Source organism: Fulmarus glacialis, unplaced genomic scaffold, assembly GCF_000690835.1.
Source record: "Fulmarus glacialis isolate BGI_N327 unplaced genomic scaffold, ASM69083v1 scaffold4255, whole genome shotgun sequence".
NCBI classification, from domain to species: domain Eukaryota; kingdom Metazoa; phylum Chordata; class Aves; order Procellariiformes; family Procellariidae; genus Fulmarus; species Fulmarus glacialis.
Genome location: NW_009213499.1, coordinates 67,224 through 81,480, shown reverse-complemented (window position 1 = coordinate 81,480; position 14,257 = coordinate 67,224). Strand labels below are relative to the sequence as shown.

The 14,257-nt window shown below is 35.0% G+C and overlaps 2 protein-coding genes across 2 annotated transcripts in view; both read right to left on the bottom strand.

Annotated features, from left to right (window-relative positions):
- Positions 1–434: 434 nt before the first annotated feature.
- LOC104077090 (transmembrane emp24 domain-containing protein 11-like) lies at positions 435–5,832 on the bottom strand. Its single transcript, XM_009578203.1, has 5 exons — positions 5,680–5,832; positions 4,692–4,792; positions 3,821–3,946; positions 1,459–1,605; positions 435–595 (listed from the first exon to the last, which is right to left on the bottom strand). Exons 1-5 carry the CDS (start codon positions 5,807–5,809, stop codon positions 446–448), a joined length of 654 nt encoding a protein of 217 aa, XP_009576498.1. The 5' UTR covers positions 5,810–5,832; the 3' UTR covers positions 435–445.
- Positions 5,833–11,513: 5,681 nt separating this feature from the next.
- Positions 11,514–14,257, bottom strand: part of SPON2 (spondin 2, extracellular matrix protein) — a 6,868-nt gene continuing 4,124 nt past the window's right edge. Inside the window, exon 6 of the mRNA XM_009578202.1 lies at positions 11,514–12,510. Coding sequence (XP_009576497.1) covers positions 12,332–12,510 — 179 coding nt within the window. The 3' untranslated portion in view covers positions 11,514–12,331. The remainder of the gene's footprint in view (positions 12,511–14,257) is intronic.

Sequence of the window (14,257 nt, the reverse complement as noted above, 5' to 3'; positions counted from 1 at the left end):
CTGATTCTCTTCCCCCATCCCACCGGGGGAGCAGGGGGAGTGAGTGAGCGGCTGTCTGGTGCTTAGTTGCCAGCCAGGGTTAAACCATGACAGTAGAGAACTTTGAAAAATTAGGAAACTTTTTTTAGATTTCTATTTTAGATGTAACAAATCTGAGTTGAACTTAAATGTTTCCTTAGTCATTGAGCCCTTCTTCTAGATCTAGCTTTACATCTGCAGAGGAAAAGAAGCGGATAAAAGATGGGATTCAAGGAGTAAAATGTAAGAGAATGCCAGAGGCTGTGATATAGATGGAGAAACCAGAGTTAGAGTAAGAACCAGAGTAGAAGATGAGAGAAGCTTGAGAGTTATATACAACCAATTTTCGCATAGATACAGGGTTTCTTTGGATGTTAGGTGTTACATGGTGTGCAATTTTCAAATCTGTGCATTTACTTTATAAGACTTAAACAAGCTTCTTAGATATAAAGAAATCTCTGAGAGATTTGATTTGCCAAATTCCAATGGAGATGAGGATTAGTGTTTGTACAATAGCCCACCACAAAATATTGCTGTTGGTTTCTTCACTTGTCTTCCGAAATTTTTCTTCACGCTCCTGAAGAAAAAAGGAAAAATATAATTATTACCTGGCATCTGTATATTTCATGCTGCTATCTGGGCAACTAGACAGGCATCCCTCTTCTGCATGGTAGTGAACAAACACTTTTCTCACGTTGATAAAAATGAAAGTTTGCTCTTATCCATAAGGTGGATATCTTTACAAATCAAAACTGAGAAGCAGACACGCTGTATCCTAAAGCAGAAAGGCAAACAGAGCTTTCCCTTGTTCACAAAATATATATTGTGCTAAATATGTTCCATTAGTACAGGCTTAAGCCTTTTTAGGTTTACAGTCACTTTCATATTGCAGTCAAGAACCTTTTTGCAGCCAAATTTCTTTTTTTAGGTAACTAGTTGATATATTTCAAACACAGTCTGACTACCTGCATAGGTATAGAAAAGTGAAGACAACGGGTGTACACTTGTTTGAAGGAGGGCTTTATTTCTAACTGCATGGAGATATATAAATATACACCCAGTTGTTTCCTTACCCACTCCAATAAAGTTTATGCACACAGACCAGCATGGAAACAACAACTAGCAACATCACCAGCAATGGTACCTGCCACCTGCTCGGCTGCTGTTACTGACTCTGACCAAGAAAACTATATTTGGAAATTCCTGATTTAAAATAACACCTGTTGCTATAAGCATGAGTTCACAGTGATTAATTAGTTTTTATGTTACAGCTTAAAAATATTTTGCAAAGTAATGTAGGCTATTTTGGTTAAATACCAATAGATTTTTATGAGTTAGTTAAAAATAACACTGTAATTAAATAATAAACCTCATAAGACTTTATAAATCAGTAAGGCTATGGACAATATTTTTAACATTTCCATTAGGGAACATACATACTCTTTCATAGTTTTGTTCTTTGGATATGTGATTAATTTCCTCAATTAGATGTTCTAGTCTAAAGTTAACTTCATTCACTTTGTCTTTAGCTTGAACAACAGATTCATCCAAAAAATGTTCTCCAACTCTAATGTCCAAATGGATACGCTGTGAACAGAAAAAATATTCTCATTACCGTGTCTTCTGTGTTTTCAAAGTTCCTTAGAAAAAAAGAAACAATGGATAATTTCCCTTTAAGCTCATTACAGGAAAATTGTTTTAATTGCTTATAGAAATCCTTCCTAAAATTAGAGTCAGGTGGGATATTTAAAGTGTTTCTTAATTTATACAAATTTACAATCTTCACTAATGTTAGGGCATTATTTTATGCAAGTATTGATTCAACCACCATTCTGTTCTTTGTCCAAACCAATTTAAAAAGTGAGCACCATTAGGACTGGTCATTGTATTTCACATTCCATCCTAATATTGCGGAAATTACATTCTTCAGTAGTACTGCAGGAAGCTTTTTATGGATGCACTTCTAGGTTTCCTCCACTAACAGTTAGGAATATAAGACTAGAAGGAGACCAGATGAATCATTATTTGCAGTTTATCATAGGTATTAAAACAGAATCATCCATAAGGTATCTTTTTTCTTTCTCTGCACGCAGTTTATCCAGTATGAAATACCTCCCAATACCCTATAAGCTATTGTATGAGCTATAGCAAAAATGCCCCAAACCTGCCAAGCAATAGACCCATAAAAAGAAGAGAGAAGAATGGAACTTGCAATATTATGCAACTTATCATGGCATGAATGAAAAACTTTACTAAAACTCGTAGGAGAAAGTTCTCCTAGAAGCCAATTTATACCTAAGAGAAAATAAAAAAGTTTTAGCCAAACAGATAATCTGCTGAAATCCTAGAGTTTGTTATTACCACGATAGAAGTTTGGTCTACTCAGACATCAATCACAAATGAAGAGCACATCTTCTTTCAGCTCTCTTAGAGTTAGCTAACAGAATATCCAGAAATCCATCTCACAACCTTATGGTAGCCTTTGTCCATTAATTTATTTAACTTTGGTTTGAAGCAGTGCAGGTAACAACCACTGCATCTGGTTCTTACAGAAGACCACTTAAAGATTTAACTTAGCTAAAGAATGTTTTTCCTTCTGTGATTTTTATTCCTGCAGATATAATTATGAAAAGCAATATTTTCCTTTTTTCTTCTGTGTTCTTAAGCTAAACAAACCACCCTATTTAATATTTGTGCTAATAATGTTCCCCTTCCTTGAACCTGTTCACTTCTTTTAAATAGGATGACCAGAACTGTACATGGTGCAAGCATCATGTAAAATGATATTAATACAGCTCCATCTATACCAAATAAAAATCTCCTGGTATATCCTCAGAATCACATTCATGGTATGTAGTTAACTATGACCAACCAATGCTTTATCCCCCTTACCCCCTCTAGTTGATGAGCTCCACGTTTTTTTTTATTATTAGAACCTAAGTGCTTTTGCAATGTGTATGATTAAATTTCCAATAATTTCCATAAATCAGTCCATAAGAACACCTACTTATTCCAGTGTAAAAGTCCCACTTCAGTACTGTTAACTCTTCTCGGTTCCCAAGGCATACATGTAGGATGAAATTTGGCCCACCTCACTTCACACACTTACGAGATGTTTATATCTAATCTACATGTGATTATCTAACTCTTTTGCAGTCAACTGAAAAAAAAAAGCACCTCTAGAGAGTAATTCTCACCTGTTCAACTATCTTTTGAAAAGAGGCATATAGATAAAATTTTCAAAACAGTGTTTATGAAATTGTTTGCTGAAATGGATTAGAGCCATGCTATCACCTCTGATGGCTTCTTTTTTTTTTTTTCAAAATCTGCATTAAGACCAACTTTGTTGGTAGTAGACTGTATCAAGTATGCTAATATATTCTTAATTTTAATATCTTTCCAAAATTAAAATGTTACATTTTCTGTAGGAATTCAATCTAAGTTATTGAAGACATGGCATACCTTTATGACAAGTGTTTGTGTTAATCAATCTTACATAACTGTCTTTTTCAACCAAATAGTTGTTCTTATTGATCAGAATCTTTCACATTCAAAACACTGTACAAACATTAAATCACTCTATAGTTATTAGTCTTGCTTCTTTAATCTTGACTTCTTAAATATCAGAACAGAGTCTTTTTATCTCTTCATCTTCATAATTCTAGGTTTGTCTTCTTTAATCACTAGGAAATGTTGAATTATGTGCTAGAAGTTAGACCAACTTCTAATCTGGTTTGTAATCTCTGCAGTTTGTAAATAATTGATACTATTACAACAAAGAATATTTAAGAAATACACCTACCAGTTTACTTCCTGCAAAAGCCACAAATCTTGTGGAGTTAGACTGTAAACAGATAACATGCTCCCCAGATAGATAGGACGTAAAAGAAAATGTTCCTTGTGGCCCATACAGTTTTGACAATAGTACCTGTAATTTAGATATTATATATGTTGGGTATGTACATTATAAATATCAATAAAACAAAAAACAGTACTGTGAACTGGATGTAAAAAGTAATCAATTAACCTCCTGACATCATTAAATTTATCAGAATTTCTGAATAGATTTAGAGAAAAATAAACAATTTTAGCTCACAATGAACATTGAAATGCTATAGATTTCTGCAATGTATAAAAGCCGATGCTCTCTAAAGCATTTAAAGTTTGAAAACTAAGACCTGTCTAGGCACAGAAATAAATTGCCCGTTGCTGAAAAAGCTCAGAACCTCATGGCAATGCAGGCAGTTGCTATGCATGACGGCTATATGCAGCCTCATGCTAATCTTGACTTTTGCAGTTTAGTTTATCATCAGCCTTCCTTTCTGCTGCTCAAGTACATTGTGTACCATTTTACTTCATTAGGGAATTTTCACTTTTTAAAAATCTAACCTGTTTTCTCAGTTGTCACTTACTATTCTTAATGACACAGTTTCCCAAATCTGGTAGTAATGCAAAAATTGTCCACACACATCATTATTAAACATTGTCATTTCTATTTACTTTGATAGAAATCACAAGGTGCTTATACCTTTCAACATCAAAATACTGAACTAGCTGGTAGACTGTAGATTTACTTTTTCCCCAAAAGTGTCTATTATTTTTAGATAGTGCTGCCTGTCAGTGCCAAAAGTCAACTCATAAATCCTACAGGAAGATTCGTAAAGCTTATGTACCTCAGCAGAAGGAGTTGTGACAGTCACAAACATTCCCAAACCAGGAGCAGATTCAAGAAAGTCTTGTTTATGTATATCCCAGCGTTGTACTTTGTAATTCCCTGAATAAAAAGATAGATAAAAATCTGTTAAATAAAGCATAACTTAATATTAAACATCTTCATTGCTTTTTTAGCAAAAATATAAAGATAAATGATTAAAAATAAAACAATATATTTCATGTGCTTATGATTAAAATTGCTCAGGGGGCACTTTATAACAGTGTGAAATACAATAGATTTTTATTACACTAGAAAATGTTCTAGAATACTACACAAATGGTTGATTAACAAGTAATACTTTCTGATTACTCCTAGTGCTCTGGCAAGATTAGCATACAGAAGGCATGCTGAGACCTCCAAAAGCATAAGTGTGCTGTATTCAAATTACATTTTTAGGATTGTCTTTCATATTTATCACATTATTTATAAAAAAGATGATTATATATTCTTTTTTACTATCCTCTTTCAATCTTACATTTACAGTCTTGTAGACAATTTTAATGTGCTTGTGATATCCCAGATGAAATGGAACTTTAGTACATCTTGAATTGCTTCTTTCCAGACCAGTGTTAATCAAAAAACTAACTCTATCATTCATATGGGGAAAACCGTGTTACAGAAATTCTGGTATGAATGAGTAAATCAGTCAGAATGTGTAGAAGCACACATTGAAGCAGCAATTCCATTGCTGTAGAATTAGAAGACAGTATTTTTCTTTGTCTAGTCAGTTAAGCACTCTGGAAACCTGCGCTTCTTTATGTGATGGATACACACAATGTGTGAGGACATTATGACTAACCCCTGCTGCAGGGAGTTATTTTCAGTGTGCCTTCTTACTTAGCACCATGGTTTTATGCTATTTATCAATCACAGATTTTCCTGTTACATTAAAGCTATCTTTATTATTGCATAGGTTAGATCATTGTATAGCATTGACGGGTACCTACCAATTACCAACGTGTCACTGGGAACATCTTCGATTATACATTTTTCTTCTCTTTCTCCACTGTGAAAATATAAAGCAAGTGAAAAAGAAATCCAAAAGTTCATAAGAAATCCTATTAATCGGCTTTTCATGGTTTTTATGTATCCCAGTTGTACTGCTTTTGAAGATAACTATTTACAAATGTATGCAGTCCTGTGGTCGTTCCTTGTTTGCTGCTTATCAGTGTTTTTGAGGGAGAAAAAAACTGTGAGAAAAGGCAGCTGGTGGTTACACATTTATAAATAACTACAGTATGTTCTGCAAAATGAGATAACATTAAAAAGATAACTTGTAAAATCTTTCTTCTTTCCCAGCATCTAGATTAAAATTTTATTTTGTACACATAGAAGAACATGAAACTGGAAAGCACCTCTCAGGTACTTGAGATCAGTTCCCTAGATTATTGTAAGCAGCCACATTGGCTATCTCTTTCCATAAACTGCTCAATTTTCAACTTAAATGAACTTGTTAACTTATATTTCGCATTTATTCTGGGTGGTTATTCCAGAGCTTCACTCCTCTTTTATTAAGAAATCTTGTAATTTCCAACCTAAATTATTGGACATGTGTATACACCTGTACAAAACCCATGGGGACTGCATAAAAGGGCTGAAAGAAATACGAAGAAGAAAGTTAAAAGAACTTGAACAATAAAAGACTCTGAAACACTAATGAATATGATACAGCAGGGGAAAAAAGTAAAATTAACACTTTCTGAATAAGATTTTTTACATAAGAATGTCTTTCTCTTAAATACTGCCTAATAAATTCTCTAAAGAAAGTTGCAGTGTAAATTAAATCATGATAGAGGTTTCCATTGCTACCCTTTGTACTAATATAGACCAAACAATCTATATGCCTGATGATGAACTCAGTTACCACTCAAGTGTTCCTTGTCCTATAAACTAAGATCACTGTCTCTGAAAGGTTGGCCTCAATGTGAGAGGATATGTGGTCATTTTCCAGCAGGGAGGACCCACCTGTGGCATCATTTCCAGTAGGGAGGAACCACCTTTGAGCTCATTTTCCCCTTCAGAATCTCACTACACTCCTGTTGTAAGACTCTGGAGTTTGATCACTGACTCTCTCCAACCCTGCCATGTTCCTCAGTAGCACTTGGCATTTGCAGATGAAATTGTTCAGTCATGTCCTTTAATGTGTCTTTGGCGAACCTCTTAGTTCATCACCTCAGAGTTCTGTCATCTTGACTTCAGGGTATGGGATATAAGCTACCTCTCCTGCACACACACATGTTATATAGGTGGTACACAGTGCCGTAGACAGGGAAACCGCCATCTCCTTGCTAGAATTTTACCAGCATCTATTTTTCTTGAAAAGGTGGGAGTTGGATTTTATTTTAATGTTTTGTTTTTATATAGCTGTCAAATGCTCAACTGCGTAAGTTACATCCTCAACACTATGCACACAACGAAGGCTCATGACTAGACCTTTTCCCTTACTGTTCAACAACTCCTCTGAATTCATCTTTTAATTTCCTCATAGAATGTCCCATTTGCATTTACTGTTATTTGGTGACACATATTTATTAGTAAATAAAACTACATTGGTCTTCCTATCCATTTCTGAGCAGCCCTTCTGAGAATCTGCTTTAGCAGGAGATGCATTCTGCTAGCGCTGGTAGCTGTAGAATTGGCTCCATCATAACACAAGAACGTATCTTTTCCTAGTATCAAGAAAGAAGCATGGACAGCAACTCATCCTCAATATCTGTAACCTAAATACCTAAGATTTCAGGATGGTAACTCTTACTGGATTATTTCACTTCTGCTGGTTTACTGCCCTTCACTGCACTTGCTATATATAAAGTCGTCTCAATAAAAAATGTCTTTGTCTAACACTGACACAGGCTCACAACCATCGTAAGTTCAGTCCATTCCACAGCATGAAGTATCTTCACAGAAGTTCTGGCACAAGTATTAGTTCACCTCCAGCAAAATACCTATAGTGATAAAGAGATCATCAAAGATGAGGAGCCTTGATACTTTAAACATTACTTCTTTTTCTTTGACTCCATATGGTTAAGGATAGAGGGATACAAATTGCATCTCATGGCCATTGAATCCTTAGGAGTCTCAAGGGTGATATTAGTACTCCGTTACTACTTTAGCATTTATCTGTCAGAAATAATTTTAAATTATACAGAATCTCATCATAGAATTGGACTCTTACCCCTCCACCACAGGGAGATCTTGACTGACATGCGCCTGCATAAATTCTCATGCCATACTATACCTGCAAGAAGTATAGGTTTGTCTGCAGATTGTGAGCTACTTAAGCAATCATCCTTTTAGCTTTTCATTGACTACTTGAGGTTTCCAAAATTCTGTGTTCTAATGGTAGAACAGAAGAAGTACAAGGGGACGCCACTTTATCCTTCACTCTGCACAGACCAGTTGGGACAGACACATTACTTCTGTACGTTTGGCTAGCAAATGCTAACATAGTAGGGCTGCTGGACTTCAAAGAAACAAAAATAAGTCAACCTCCAGGTGATCAGGTTGTCATGCAGCATCTTGAGAGCTCTTTTGTCTCAGGCATTCGCAGTACCTGTAAATGACCATGGACATAACTTCTGCATATTACATCCCATTAAACAGGATTCGGCTGACTTCAGAATTGCTGTATCAAGTGTTACATTTATTTTCTGAGCACGTTAAATATTGTCATGGAATAGTCTGAGTTACTTTATTATGTTGGATCATTCATGACAGATCAGATATTCCCAATGTACTTCAGTTACCTGGGACTGGGAATATAATGAAATGGACTTTTTTGCCTTCAATACCATCAAGTACTCTCAGATCTTTTGCTCGCACTCCAGTTATGACCTGATGGGGACAGTACTCATTCAGTGATTAGAAAGGCTGGCATATGCTTTCCCTCCCATTCTAGAAGTTCACACATTAGTTTCCGTGACCGTGCTTAATTTAGGCAGTGTGGCTAGGATATTAGAGCTATTTTTCAATGAATCCAAGACTGTCCCTCCCCAAAATGATCTTTAACAGCAGACCCTGTGCCATTTTGACAGTTGTCTGCAACACTTCCTAGCAGGTTCGGTGGTCAAGATTTGGTCAGCTAGAGTTGGCCCACTTATACAGTACACATCTAATATAGAGCTGGCCCTCTGATACAGCTTCTCCTCAGTTGTGGGAAGGCATATTTACTTAGCAAAATGGAACAGGCCCTCAAACTGCAGTTAGTAAGTTTGTTTCACACACACAGTATTTGAAGTATTTGGTAGAATGAAATGTCTACCCTCTCCTTTAGTCCACCTAAGGCTCACATAACCAACATTTATGCTATGGTACCAGGGAGAGCTTTTCAGTTCAGTTCAGTTCAGTTCAGTTCATAGATCATGTCAGTCCTTCCTGTCTCCTGACTTATCTATAGAAGTACAGTGTTTTTTTCTTAGTCATGAACCACAGAGGTGCTGTTTTGGATGTCTGCAGAGAAGCACAGCCCATGTTTCTTAGTCATGAACCACAGAGGTGCTGTATTGGCTGTCTGCAGAGAAGCACAGCCCATAGAAAAGCATAAATATATGCACAGCTTCAGCTGGCATTCCTACCTACTAGGAGATAATAGGAAGAGCTTTCATGTGTTCACAGCTAATTGTTCTTAAATTCCTTAAGGTACTGGACAAGTTGTTCTCAGTAATGAGGTACCCTATTCCACTATAGGAATTTAATTTGGTGTTCGTTATTTTTGTAGAACCACAATTCAAGTCTACGGTGACTTTTTTTGCTGCTACACTTACCTTTAACTGTGCCTTCCATTCTGCAAGAATATCTGTCAAGGCATCAAAGTTGATTCTTCCTACAAAACATTCTTGCTAAAAAAATCTTCTTTACAAATCCATTTCAGGTTTCCTTCCAAAGTGTTTTCTGAGATTAGTTTAACCCAGAAATTTATTTACCTGTTTTGTTCCCTAAATCTCGTGTATTTAGGACCACAGCATCTTGGCTGCCAGCCATCTGTAACACTGGATGTAAGGGAAAAGGAAGGAAGAGCTTCTCTGTATTTCTTTGCTGTCCCAAATTTTAAGACAAATCCCAGACTGTGCTGAAAGTAAAAGCTACAAAGGCCCTATCCACACAGGAATCACGTACTTCACTAATCAGTTTAATAAAGATATGAGAAATGTGCTCCATCCTTAGAATGTGCTTCACTAAAACTCACTGTGTCCACAGTCTTGCCGAGAAATGTCTCCATCCCTGGTGTTTGCAAAGTGAATGCCTGGAACTATATTTATAACCAAACATTATACTGCCACAAGGGCATCCTTAAAGGATGCCATATTTACCAAGGTCTCCTGAAGTCACTGCTTTCAAAAAAAAAACATATCCAGGTAACTGACCGGATAGGAAAGTTCTGCTTGAATGAACCCGCAGTGAATATTCATGTATGTAGACACTCTGAAATAGAAAAATTATTTATCAATAACTGGAGTTTCCTGAAATATGTTGGCCTTCTACATATTCACTTCCCTTTCTACTCATGTCCCCCTCTCATCCCTTCTCCTTCAGCGTCCTTTGGGAAACTTTTGGCTTCAGGAGTTTGAGTAAACACTGGGACTGCTCCACTATCAAATATCTCTTAGGACTGAAATGCTAGATTCAGGTCATATATACAATTACAGATACAGATACTCTTCTACTGGACCTAGCCCTTTAGTTGTTCTGGACATGTGAAGAAGCAAAACTCTAGAGAACTTCCAGGAAGGTTCCTCCAAGGATACCTTGTGGTTTGTGGGTTTGTTTTCCCTAAGTCATAATTTTGACTTGCATCTGATTTCTGCCCAAGACCTTTATTGAGTTTAGTCTATCACCAGTTGATCAATCAATTTGAAATTAGTTCCTGAACTCAGAGACTATTTAAATATATATTTCAATATATGTTTAGTTTTCTAAGATGGTGATAATTGTATAACTATGTAGTAAATAAGTTTAACAGAAAAGAAAATATAGAATGAGTAAAAATTAATATAAAAAGAAGAAACAAAAGATTGAAAAGGTGGAGAAATTAACTAAACACAAAATATAAAAATGATACTGTAATAACACTATTTCCATTATAGAATGGAAACATGGGAACCTGAAAAAAGAATAGGTATTATAAAAAGAGTAAGTGAAACAATTTTGAAAAACAGCCAACAGTGGGAATCTGAAGAATGCAAGATGTAGAAATTCCTATACTTAGCTCTAACAACTGTGCATTTATCAGCATTTGCAGGACCAACTTAGTCTAGCCTGATAAAGTTTCACATTTCTTTGGATCTTTGCAAGATTTATTTCCTGGAAAAAAATATAGAGAACATTTTAAGTGTTTCAACCCTGCAGAGAATACAGTGTGCTCCTTTAAGTACATAATAAATTTTCTGATATTTGGCATATTCCAAAAAGAATCTACTCAAATCAGCGTCTCCTGTGCAATATCTGTGCTGTATATTTGTAAAATTGCAGTGTGCTGTAAAAGTTTTGTGGGCTGACTGTAAACATATTCTATTGAACAGTGCTATTCCAAATCCTTTTCCTAGTTGGTAGCCACAAGTCTTTATAAGCCATATGTTACATTTGTTTTATAACGGTTATGTGAGCATTAAAACTTGCAGTCAGGAACAGTTTCTGACATATTGTGTTTTGGTTTATCTGTGTATACCTTAATTTTAGATAATATTAAAAAATTGGCAGGTTTTCTCTGTAAAAATGTTACGATGACACAAATAGCAGAAAACACATTTAAAGGTACATGGACACATTTACTGCATATATAAAGATGATATAATTTATGTTATGGTCAACAGTGTTAACTTTGAGATAGTTGTCTCATGAGGGACACACACCAACAATCAGTCAGTTTTTAAATCTCAGCTAACACTTTTAATTAAGTTTAGAGGTTTTCTACTAGTATTCACACTTCTGATTTTTTCTAGTAATTTTGTTGGCCGAGTGTCCTCATGACAGATATTCTTCTCACTTTTGAGAAAAAAAGAAAAAGAAAGACATTTTCATGTATTCATAAGTCTCAAGACAAGTTTACTCAGTTATTGTCTTAACCACACTGCAAACATCTGATCACTCTGATTTATCTAAGTAGTTTCTGAAGAAATGCATGTTAAACATGTTTAGAAAGATGACAAAAATGCCAATAAATTATAAAAACATAATTTAGAGAAAAAATTAATTTCTAGGTATAAATAGGTGTAGATCAACAAATTACAGTATTTAAGAGTGTTGTTAGTTTAGATTTTGTGACTGAAAGATTTTTACATGTGTGAAGTATAATCTTTCCAAATGTCTTCTTTTCTGCCACTAGAGGGTACTCCAAGAACTTACAGTGTTATTTATAGCAAGGATTTATTTGGGGTTTTTTGGTCTGTAAATGATCAAGTACTGTTGTCATACTAAACCTTAGGAATTTAACCCCCCAAAATCTTGATATTAAACAACAACTTTCAAAACCAGTCTAATATACCTTTTCAGCAAAATAGTGCAGCATACCCGAATTATAAGGAACATTGACTGACATGTAGTTTAGATTTAGTTAAACTTATCCTACTTTTAAATTATCTGAATTATTATCTTTTCTTTATTTCAGACACAATTCTCTGGTTCACATCCTGTTTCTTCATCCAGATTTGGACAAGGCATTCCATTATTGGCAGGCTGAAGAAGTACAAAACGAGTTCTGATCTTGGTCCCTGTTTTTCTGCAAAGACCTCTGCAGAGACCCCAGGAAGACCATTGTGAAACCTCACAGTCCAGTGGTGTTTCTGCAATATACACCAAAAAAAAGGTAACTTTACATAAATTTGTGCTTAAGACAAATACATTGTTGGCAAAGCATTAATGAATGATGATCAAATAGTGTCCTTTCTTATACAAAAACACATGTGATATTAATAAAATCCATATGTTGTCTCATAAATAAAAACATCTGTTTTCAGCTCCTAAGCTCATCGACACTGGTATTATTATTACTATTATTATTGCAGTCTAGAGTTAGTCTGAGGTACTATATCAGTAGTGCAGCATATTATTTATTGAACAGAAAATACAAAATTCCTATCAAAGAAAACTATGCTTAAAATCATTGCACTCAAAAGATTGCATTAAAAAACATTTACTGTCAATTTTATAACTCGTTTGCCTTTGCATGGCTTACTAAAAACACTGGGATTAAAGCTTTTATCTGGCCTATTTAGGTACACTTACATTTCTTTGCAGATAGATATTGTTCCTATAGTTGTTCATATTGAATTCCATTTAACTTTTGTTCCAATTTGCTTCAGAAATAAAGAAAAGTCCTATTTTTTTAATCATTAAATCATCTTACTATCGTTTGGTACGTACATTACAGTTCCCTTTGCCAATAAAGATTATTTTGTCACTAGAAGCTTTTTAATACTAAAAGGGTTTTCAATATAGTTTTAATTTACTGCAAGAAGAAAAGTCAGAAATTCTAAAGTAATTTTCATAATGTATACTTCCATTGAAAATATCTCTCATAAAAATATAGGTGATTATTCCTTAGCAGGTTAAGTAAAAATATTGCTTGTCATAGGAAATTGCATCAAAACTGTGTATTACAGCATTTGTGGGTAAAATAGGTGTGCACAAAACCAGCTTTAAATGCTGTACTAAATGTGTGACCTCTGGTATAAATTTCTGGTATTACAGTGGAACTCACCACTTCTGTTGTGATCACTTATTCCCATATTTCTAGTGAGAATGAGGGGGACAGTTTGGTAATTAAATCTGTCCTTTTGATTCTGGAATATGTTTTGAACAGACCGATTTACTCGTTAATATATAATAAAGTGGGGATATATGATTAAAAATTATTTTTTAAATACCATACTTCAAATGCGTTGTTTTAAAATTATATCCTAAAGAGGGCCAAATCTTCCTTCCAAAAGCCGTGGGAAGGGCATGTGACTGAAAATGAGATATGTAGCATTCACTTTGCATGTGTCTTTTTTACTAATAGAAATACATTAAAACACTATAAATTGATAGAGAAATGCATTTATGAAAGTATAAATCATGCATTATTGGCTGGGTAGGGAATGTGCTTTATTTTAGTGATTGTGAGGTGACTTTAGCGCAGAGCTAGAGGCATACAATCTTCAGACATTCTGGAGAAGCTCTTCTTGGAACATGGCAGCTATTCTAGGAATACATTGGGGATTTAGCCTATTGCTGCCTCTGAAACAGTATTTAGGATGTCGGTCTTCTTATTCTTAACCTTTTACACTTTGTAAAAATCCACGAGAAAAGCATAAAGAGAAAATCTTGACTTTAGCGCAGAGCTAGAGGCATACAATCTTCAGACATTCTGGAGAAGCTCTTCTTGGAACATGGCAGCTATTCTAGGAATACATTGGGGATTTAGCCTATTGCTGCCTCTGAAACAGTATTTAGGATGTCGGTCTTCTTATTCTTAACCTTTTACACTTTGTAAAAATCCACGAGAAAAGCATAAAGAGAAAATCTCGGTGAACACTGTCCAACTGCTCT